Source organism: Corticium candelabrum, chromosome 17 (assembly GCF_963422355.1).
Source record: "Corticium candelabrum chromosome 17, ooCorCand1.1, whole genome shotgun sequence".
NCBI lineage: Eukaryota > Metazoa > Porifera > Homoscleromorpha > Homosclerophorida > Plakinidae > Corticium > Corticium candelabrum.
The window spans coordinates 62,501-72,295 of record NC_085101.1 but is presented as its reverse complement, the minus strand read 5'-3'; the positions used below and the strand labels follow the sequence as shown (position 1 = coordinate 72,295).

The 9,795-nt window shown below is 44.3% G+C and overlaps 2 protein-coding genes across 3 annotated transcripts in view; one reads left to right on the top strand and one right to left on the bottom strand.

The window, feature by feature from the left end:
* The first annotated feature begins 5,036 nt into the window (after positions 1–5,036).
* Positions 5,037–8,514, top strand: LOC134192745 (cilia- and flagella-associated protein 70-like). Its single transcript, XM_062661491.1, has one exon. The coding sequence runs from the start codon at positions 5,039–5,041 to the stop codon at positions 8,363–8,365; it is 3,327 nt and encodes a 1,108-aa protein (XP_062517475.1). The 5' UTR covers positions 5,037–5,038; the 3' UTR covers positions 8,366–8,514.
* LOC134192746 (uncharacterized) overlaps positions 8,325–9,795 on the bottom strand; it is a 5,552-nt gene continuing 4,081 nt past the window's right edge. The window contains exons 8-12 of one of the 2 annotated variants that reach the window (XM_062661492.1): positions 9,059–9,157; positions 8,935–9,000; positions 8,838–8,875; positions 8,678–8,780; positions 8,325–8,599 (exon numbers count right to left, since the gene is read on the bottom strand). In XM_062661492.1, coding sequence (XP_062517476.1) covers positions 8,525–8,599; positions 8,678–8,780; positions 8,838–8,875; positions 8,935–9,000; positions 9,059–9,157 — 381 coding nt within the window. In that variant the 3' untranslated portion in view covers positions 8,325–8,524. The remainder of the gene's footprint in view (positions 8,600–8,677; positions 8,781–8,837; positions 8,876–8,934; positions 9,001–9,058; positions 9,158–9,795) is intronic. The other variant, XM_062661494.1, reaches the window with a different exon arrangement.

The window sequence follows — 9,795 nt, the reverse complement described above, 5'->3', positions numbered from 1 at the left end:
ACGAATCCCTTGATGCGTGGCCAGAGCATCAAAAGGGCACTGACTTTGGCACAGCCGCGGGACTGGACCTCAAGTCCACATGTACCCATATATACTGTGTGATGTTCTGTCAAGCCAGCAGTCTAGTCCACCCCCAATCAAAGACCAGGTACTCATTTATACTCCTGAGTCGAAAGAGAGGCAATTGTGTGTAAATTTCTTGCCCAAGGAAATTACGTCTGTACTCGTCCGTGAACCTACGACCTCAACATCCCGGATCTTTCCATTCTCCAAATGCAACTCTAACCAACTGAGCTACAGACGCCACCTCTCTCCCCCCCCTCTCTCTCTCTCTCTCTCTCACACACACACACACACACACACACACACACACACAACACACTTTCTTTTTCGCTACTCAACAATGAGTTCACGACTTCCATTCAGCAGTTGTTCACAATTTGTCTTTGATGGGCACATTCATGTGTAATGAGTCCAATTCTGATGACATACTTGATGACAGATACTACAAACATTCTTTGTACCAGTAGTCAAGTTTTGCGGTGTACAGATGTGACGCATTAGTCTCTTTTCTTCAATCTTGTCAATTCTACCTTCCTTGTAATGATCTAAACCTAATCTAATATTTTTGTTCCACATTGAATGGTCACATGCTATCATTTCTCAATTGTTGTGATCAATATACCGACATTCTGTAGATTGTGTCTTAAAGGGGAAGTCCAACAAAAATGAACTTAACTTGTATGAGTAGATCTTACGAAGACAAATCGATCGGTATAAGTTACTCCGCTATCTTCGCTTTTGTATACGAGAACGAGCGATGTGATGTGCAACGCCCACGCGCCTGCTCTGCGCTTCCTGGTCGATTAAGCTCCGCCCACTGCAAACCAATCAATGCGTTTACGGATGACTTCTACGGATATATCGAGAATGACGAATGTGAATGCGAAGATATTATAAAGATCTGCCTTCTTACCGTCAGTGGTTCCTCTCTAAAGTAAAATGGTGTCGGTAGAGCTGTTTCCCCGCCAGACTTTCAAGCAGAATTCCTCAATACCACGGCTTACCTAGAGAATGCGCTTGTGCTTGAGCATTTGTTTATCCTTGTTCTTTTAATATCCAAAGAGAAACGTTCAGCGCGCCAGTCTGGCGTGTGCTACAGAGGACGATCCTATTTTGACCTCCGGGATTGTAATCTTCTACCAATCAGCGGCGAAAGAAAGTGAGCTGACCGGATGTGAAAATAGGAACGTCCTCTGTAGCACACGCCAAAGGGCGCGCTGAACGTTTCTCTTCGGATATCAAAAGAACAAGGATAAACAAATATTCTAGCACAAGCGCGTTCTCTAGGTAAGCCGTGGTATTGAGGAATTCTACTTGAAAGTCTGGCGGGAAAACAGCTCTACCAACACCATTTTACTTTAGAGAGGAACCACTGACAGCAAGAAGGCAGATCTTCATAATATCTTCGCATTCACATTCGTCATTCTCGATATATCCGTAGCGTCATCCGTAAACGCATTGATTCGTTTGCAGTGGGCGGAGCTTAATCGACCAAGAAGCGCAGGCGCGTGGGCGTTGCACATCACAGAAACATCGCTCGTTCTCGTATACAAAAGCGAAGATAACGGAGTAACTTATACCGATCGATTTGTCTTTGTAAGATCTACTCATACAAGTTAAGTTCATTTTTGTTGGACTTCCTCTTTAAAGTCTCTTTGAACCTCAGCTTCTGACCACCAGCTTTTCGTGGTGCATCTAACAACTGACCATATAGCACTTGTTTTGGTAAACGTCTCTCATCCATTCTTGCAACATGACCTGTGCACTTTAGTTGCTGTTGAGTCAACATGTATTCAATTCCTGTTATTTCAGCTCTGCAGAAATTCTGTTTGTCACTCTTTCCAACCAATGAATTTTCATTATTCAACACAGACAACACACACACACACACACACACACACACACACACACACACACACACACACACACACACACACACACACACACACCACACCTTGAACCTGGAAGTAGGCCATCGTTGATGATGATGCCTTGAAGGCTTCTGTCTTGTGGCCTCTGATCACAAAGACGTCCTGAACTAATGACTCATTTCCTTTATTATAGTGAATTGCATCACACTTGTGACGTGCTATATCCTAAGATCATCCGAAAGATCTAACACAAGTGTTGCAGACGTTATTTGTTGCTCAGATGACTGGCTTGCATGGGAAGTCACATTGTTGAAACGTATAATAGTGCAGGCGTTACTCCATAAGGAGTGATCTCTGGCTATCTTAACCAGTTGTTTTCATCAATATGGAAGCGTTTCATGTCAGACTTAACGCTATCTCACCAACGCAGTTTTAGGCCATGTGCTAGACGTTTATTTGTCAACCAGCCAAAAAGTTTTCTTTGGGATTTGTTTATCTGTCATTGTTGCCAAATATTCGTGCCATCATAGTCTTCGAGATGAAACAACATCTTGTAATGTCTCAGGCATCCCAAACATTGGCCTTAGTTGAGCATTAGTAATGCGGCTGGCCCAGTGCATTGTTTTTGGACACGCCTAGGATATTCCTGAGGTATTTGTTATGAAATTCTCTACACGTCTTGTTGCATCTTTTCGTGGACCACGCCTCTGAGCCATAGAATAATATTCCAAGAACTAAAGCCTTGTAGATTTGTCTCATTGTCTCAATGGACAAGTTTCTGTCCATAAAGATTGAAGATCATTAGATTCCAAAACCTCTTGTTGAAGCTTTCCGATTCTTTGTATATGCTATGACTCTATTCACTTTTTCTTGACATTCAATAATTGAGCCCAAGCATTAAAGTCGCTAACAACTTGTACGGCTTCACCTGATGATAGTAGGCATTGACTCTCACGTTGTTACTAACAATGCTAGTTGCAATTTCTTCTACAAGTGTTCTCGTATTCCAGCATCTGATGTTGATTCTGCTACAGTAATTGTGCTTTCTGTTGTTCTGATAAAGAGGGTCTTGAGACGTTATGTTCAGCTTCTTGTGCACTAGCTGATATATACCAAGGGCGTGCAAGACCACTGCGGTGCAAAAACGCCACAGACTTTTGCACAGCAACTAATGTCAAGGTCAGATCAGATACCAAGCAGCAGCTCAGTAGGACCAGTCATGTTGGCCAGCAATTAGCAGTTTCCATCGGGCACCACATCGAGGTGCGCACGCGCACACACACGCACACACACACACGGAGGGAGGGAGGGAGGGAGGGAGGGAGGGAGGGAGGGAGGGAGGGAGGAGGGAGGGAGGGAGGGAGGAGGGAGGGAGGAGGGAGGGAGGGAGGGAGGAGGGAGGGAGGAGGGAGGGAGGGAGGGAGGAGGGAGGAGGGAGGGAGGGAGGAGGGAGGAGGGAGGGAGGGAGGGAGGAGGGAGGAGGGAGGGAGGGAGGGAGGAGGGAGGGAGGAGGGAGGGAGGGAGGGAGGGAGGGACAGACAGACAGGCAGGCAGCCTTTCATCAGATGAAGCAGGAAGACCTACTGCTGCGGAATTTTTAGACTTTTGGAGGAAAAGATTCTCTGTACAATTACAGAAGTGTAATGTTGAAGTTATATCAAAGAAACTTATCATGTTGTGCGGTGGGTCTGAGAGGCCTGACTCTCTCAGTACCTAATTTTCCTCTCTAGTCTTAGTTGTGTGTGTGTGTGTGTGTGTGTGTGTGTGTGTGTGTGTGTGTGTGTGTGTGTGTGTGTGTGTGTGTGTGTGTGTGTTTTAGTTTGCTGCAATGTTAGCTTTCAATGAACATTAGTCTAGTTGTATTCTTTGTAGTATTAGTAGTTCTTTGCAGAATTGTATCATAGTTTGATGTAAGAAATAAAAGACAGACAGACAGACAGACAGACAGATGTTCACAGCGGAGGATTCAAATTTGTGACTTCTCCGTTTTCGTCTTTTTCCCGCTTCTCACTTGATGTCTCGTTCTGAATCCTGTCCTTATCAGTCTTGTAAAGTGTCCGGCATCGCTCAGCGCGTTCTTTGCCACATCCGCCAAGTTCACGATCCCTAGCCTCGGCCTCCCAGACCCGTGCAGCGCCGATCCAAAATCGTCCTCCACGAGTCTGGGATGGTACCGCCTCTTCTCAATATATTGCGGTTGGTCCTAGGTCCAGCATTAAGCCTGGTTCGCAATATTGACGCCGACGTCGACGTCGACGTCGACAATAGAAATGAATCCTATTCCAGCGTCGACGTCGGCGTCAACATCAAAGGATGCCGCCGACGTCGAGGCGGTTTCTTTGAAGTTTGACGCTCAACTCAGCGTCGGCGTCATATTGTGAACCAGGCTTTAGTGTTCAGTTTCATCATGCATACCTTCCCAATTATAGCTGTAATCAACGAAGACATCTCATGCATATCTGCTGTCTACCAAAGACTACACTGTACACAAACGACGACTTGTAGTGCGCTCTTCACGCAAACTCACGTCCCTACACGTCGTGGTTTGTATTCTGCGCCTGTCAACGGCAGTAACGACACCTAGTCTGCCTGTACGGATCGAGAACGGGCCAGTGAGCTAATATTTTACACACTTGCATCCCATATGTGCGGCTACAAGAAAATTTAGAACCAAAAAGCCCAGCAAGCGAGTCGTTAGCGACCTCGCATATTACGTAAGGACGCGACTAAGTTGCACGTGACGTCTCGTGAGCTGCGGTTAGCCGGAAACCTGACATGGTCAGTCAGATGATTACTAGGGAAGTGTGACACAATTTTCACATCCATCTTTTCTTTCGAGTAGTACTAACTCTCAAATAGTCACTATCGGTACCATAAATCTGATAACTGCTGGAAGCTACAAGAACACGAGAAAATAGATACAAAAAGGTCAATATCATGGTCTAGCTTTATTTACCTCGTTCCTGTACAGCTCTGTGGTCACTACCAGTACTCATAACGGCCAGAAAAAAGCGCAAATAGGAAGGACATGACATAGACATAAAAATTATCAAGTGAAATATTTCGGACCTGCGCAAACCTCTTATCCGGGTTATTTAGTTGCGATGCAACCGCTCAATAGCACTTTGAAGATGGCAGACGATGGCCTTCTCACCGTGCAAGTTACTGTTCCGCAAGGCAGAATGATAAAGTCTAGTCGTGGAGATGAATCATTTACTTCATTTGTTAGAATAGATTTTGGAAGTCGATCTCATTGCGAAACTGCCAGAGTTGTAGTAGCAGACGGCACGGCGCTGTACGGTGATGCAACATCGTCCTTCGACATCCAGGCATCCAGTAGAGCTCTTCTTCTAGACGAACTATCCCACAAGCCTCTCGTACTGAGCCTCATCGAGTCAATGCCAAAAGACAAGAAAGCAAAGGAAGAGAAAACTGTTGTGTTGGGACAATCTATTGTGGATTTGATGCCTTTCTTACAAGGAGAAAAAACTATTTCGGAAACCGTGGTTGTTTTTCCTTGCACTTCGCAAAGCGAAGACAAGCCTGCAACTGATCTTCCCGAACTGGATGTCCTAGTTTCTCTGTCATCTCCGCTTCTGACGGAAGAAGAAGTAGAAGCGGCGAGTTCTCTTTCAATCAAAGTGAACTCGCTTTATTCACCACCAGACGGATGGCAACCAGGAGGATCACAATATCAATACACACTCAGCTTGCCTATACCAATTGGGATCTCACAGGAAACAACAATTGCAATTCCCAATGGTCAATTGAAAGCACCTAGTGATCATGACTCTCCTCATTGGAGATGGAGCTACACAGGAACAGCATCAGGTCCTTGTGTTTACAAATGTGACAGTGTGATAAAGAAGGTCCAGTACAAAGAAGAGAATGGAGAGTTGAGAAGTGCTGCAGACATTCCATTTCGAGTCGAAGCTGAAAGTCAGAAACCAAGAATCACTTGGAATGCAGAACGAAGGTGTCTTCTGAATGCAGAAGCAAGTAGCACCCTTCAATCAATGATTGCTCAGTCACGTGTTTGGCCTGTTGAAATCTTTCGCACTCTGACTCCTCAAAGTGGAAAAACCAAGAAGGACGAGGAAATTCTACCAAGTTATCATGGTGTAGCATATGTCAATCTAACACCACTTCTTTACCCTGGTGTCAGCAAAGTGAATGGGGCCTATTGTCTGCAACCATACGTTGATACTGAAGTGCAAGAGAAAACAAGAAGGAAAATGGGTAGCACAGTAGAGGTTGCCATGCGTTCTGTCAGTCAGGCAGGTTCTCGCAGCATTGCATCAGCTCGAAAATCAAAAAGGCAGTCTGTTGCTGTTCCACCTCCTAAAAGTGGCCTTGCTACTAGTTCATTTGTTGCCTCTGACACAGGCGACTCTATTCCTGAAGTTGGAGAGAGTAAGAACTATTTAGAAGCTAAAGCATATACTGATGCACGATCCTACATTGTTTTGGAGCTCTCTCTTGATACACCACTAATTCCAAAGTGTCCACCTGATGAGTTAGCTCAACTTGTATCTGAGTACATCCCTCCACGTCCCGCTGCTCCCAAACGTCAAGTAGGAGCAGATCAAGCTGTTCGTGAGTTCCAAACTCAAGTTTCTAATGTGGCTTGGTGTGTGCTGGAGGAGTTCCGGTCAATGTTTGGAGAACAGATGGCCAATTATGAATTACCTCATTCAGCAGAAGCTGCTGCTGACCGTCGAAGACAGTTATTATATGAGCTAAATACATCTGGTAAATATTACCAATTCAAAGAGCAACTGAAACTTTCAGTTGTAAAATTAGTTAGAGAGAAGTTTCTACGGACAACACCTGTCACTGACAAGGATGAGCTGCACAGTTTCCTTAGTCAACTATATGTTTATCTTACAGATGAAATGCACTGCACTCTGTCAACGACGTTCTCACTAGAAGATCCACGACCAGTTCCACCTCCTGTTACCAACACCAACTTCCTCAAACACTTTGCTCGTGAGGCTGAAATGAATGAGAGTTATGAGAAAGCTGCTCAATACTACCAGGAGCGTCTAGCACAGGACAAAAATTCACGTGATCATTGGTACGACTATGGTCGTTTTTGCTTGGTAGTACATAACTATGAGAAGGCACAAGAATGTTTCAAAGAGGCTGTAGCTTTGGATCAAAATCATATGGAATCACTGCTCATGTATGCTGTTGTGGCTGCTGTTCAGGAGCATCATGACATTGCCGAAACTTTCTTTGAAGCTGCTGCTGCCGTTGAGCCAAAAAATGTGATTGTGTGGACAACAATGGGACTCTACTATGAATCCATAGGTAATGATGTGAATGCTGAAATGGCCTTCCTGGAGGCAGATAATGTCAATCCACAAGTGATCAAAGAAGGTAGTGAGTCAGCTGGTATCTCTGATGGTACAAGGCAGCACAGTGAGCTGTCTCATCACTCTTCTTCTGAAACAGAACAGACCGTCGCTGTACCTGCTATCAAGACAACATCACCTATTCCTCAAGTGAGTGCTGAGGGGGATCAAGAAATTAAGGATTTTGACAAACCACACACAGTAACACTGTCACAAGCCAAACCACAGAGGCAAGTATCAAGCCAGGCAATTTTGTCACGCCAAAGTAAAACATCTCCCTCCTCAACAGCTCCTCAAGAGGTGCCTTCACCGCTACTAGTACAAGACACTCACAGATCGCAAGCATCCTCACCTGCTTCCAGTGACAAGGAAAGCATATTTCTTCAAGTGTCACGGTTTCTACTAGAGATGCATGTAACCTTGTGGGCTGAATCAGCTTTATCACATGAACTTCTCCAGCCACGTGGTGGTCCTTCCTCACCCTACTACATGGCGCTTGCATGTGTAAATATGCAGAAAAAGAACTACATTGAAGCTAAAACATACCTGAATGAGGCCCTCTCTTTTGACTACCATCATCCAGACAGTTGGGCATTACTTGGCCACAGTAGCTACATGACTGGTGATGTGGAAGAAGCGAGAGAAGCTTATGAGCGAGTACTGGATTTCATTGGAGAAGCATGTGATATGCACACTGTCTACTTACGACTTGGATCCATCTACTTACAAGAAGGGCAGTTCACTGGTGCTAAGCACACGTTCTTATTAGCCTGTAAGCGATCTCCTTCTTGTATCACTTGGTTGGGTGCTGGTATTGCATGTTATCGCATGGGAGATCTGGCTGAGGCAGAAGATGCACTATGTGAAGCAAACATACTAAACAACACTGATCCACAAGTATGGGGTTACCTTGCACTCATCTGCCTCAAAACTGGCCGTAAAGTCGAGGCTGAACAAGCATACAAATATGCATTTAAGCTTAACCTCTCTGATGACAAACTGCTGAATGAAATAAGGACTGTGCAGAAGCAAGTTGGATTTGGTGATCCATCTGTCACATATCAGTCAGCTTGAGTTAAGACATATATTCCGTACAATACACTACCAGTAAGAGTATCAAGGCATTGCAAGTCAAAAGCGACAAGATTTGTAGCACCATGGTTTAGCTCTTTTTCACTTGTCTAGATATGCGTATTGTAAGAATTGATATTCACCATCCTGTAGCTGGTAAACTTATGGTGTTGATGTGCTGTCCGCATTCAAGCCTTTCTGAGTGTTGTGTGCTTTTCCGGATATTCTTGTAGCCCCCTTGGATAGAAATGAAAACGATTCCAGATTTGTTAATTAAATAGTTAAGATTGCAACTTATATAGTATAGACACATACCTTAATCACATTCCCTGTGATTACAGCTCTTGCCAAAGTAGTAGAATTACCCAGATTAATTTGATTTCCTTCATATTGAAAATCACAGTTATTGACCAAAAGGCTGGATTCCAAGAACAATGATTAGTGTCAATCAATTAAATGCAGAGCTGTATCATACTTTCCAGTAGCTCCATTAACCTCAATAGCATAATGTCCCTTTTAAACAAGCCCAACAATTGTTGATTTGGTAGACAAATTGAATGAAATTTGTGTACCTGTTTAGAATCATCCCACTGTGTGAATGTGCAATCAGCAAATCCTGTAGTACCAGAACCACCTAACTGTAAACAGCAGCATTCAATCCTGTACTGAACCAAACATGCACACAACTGGTACTACTTTTGCAATAGAATTGGATGGTCCCCAAAAGGCACTGTTCACAAACCGAACACTTCCCTTATTTGAGAAGTTCACAAACACTTGAACAGAGTCTGTATGCTACCAAAACATGCTAGTTGGTTAAATGCCAAGTTTAGGGTTTTGGTTTAACTTAATTAATAGTTATATGTCCACACCCACTTAAAGACAGACATAGGTGAGCACGTGCACACACACATCAGTTTTGTCATCAGACTTTCAAACAACAAGGTCTTTATAATCACAGGCGTTTTGTCGAGGCATACTTCGAGCAGTGTAGGTGTGTGTATGTATGTCACCACCACCTGACCACTGTCTGGTAGTACATGCTCCAGTGGCAGCCAAGGATGAAGTGTGTAAGGTGTGCTCCAGGACCTTCAGAATTAAGAGAGTGTGATAAGGCAAGGCACATATGTCGCATAACAGTAATGTAGATGACAGACAAACGCATATAAGAGAGCAGTAAGGTGCATTTCAGCATCAGCAATATTTCAGATGGATGTGGAGTAGAGGAGGGGCCAGCGGTACATAGATGTGTATGTGTACGGTACCAGAAAGCTGACACTGACATTATTTCACCACTGGACTGGTAGCCCTTTGGGGCAAGCATGACTGTGTAATGGTATCAGGACAGGACAGGTGTGTGTGCGTGTGCACGTGTACAACACACACACACACACACACACACACACACACACACACACACACACACACACACA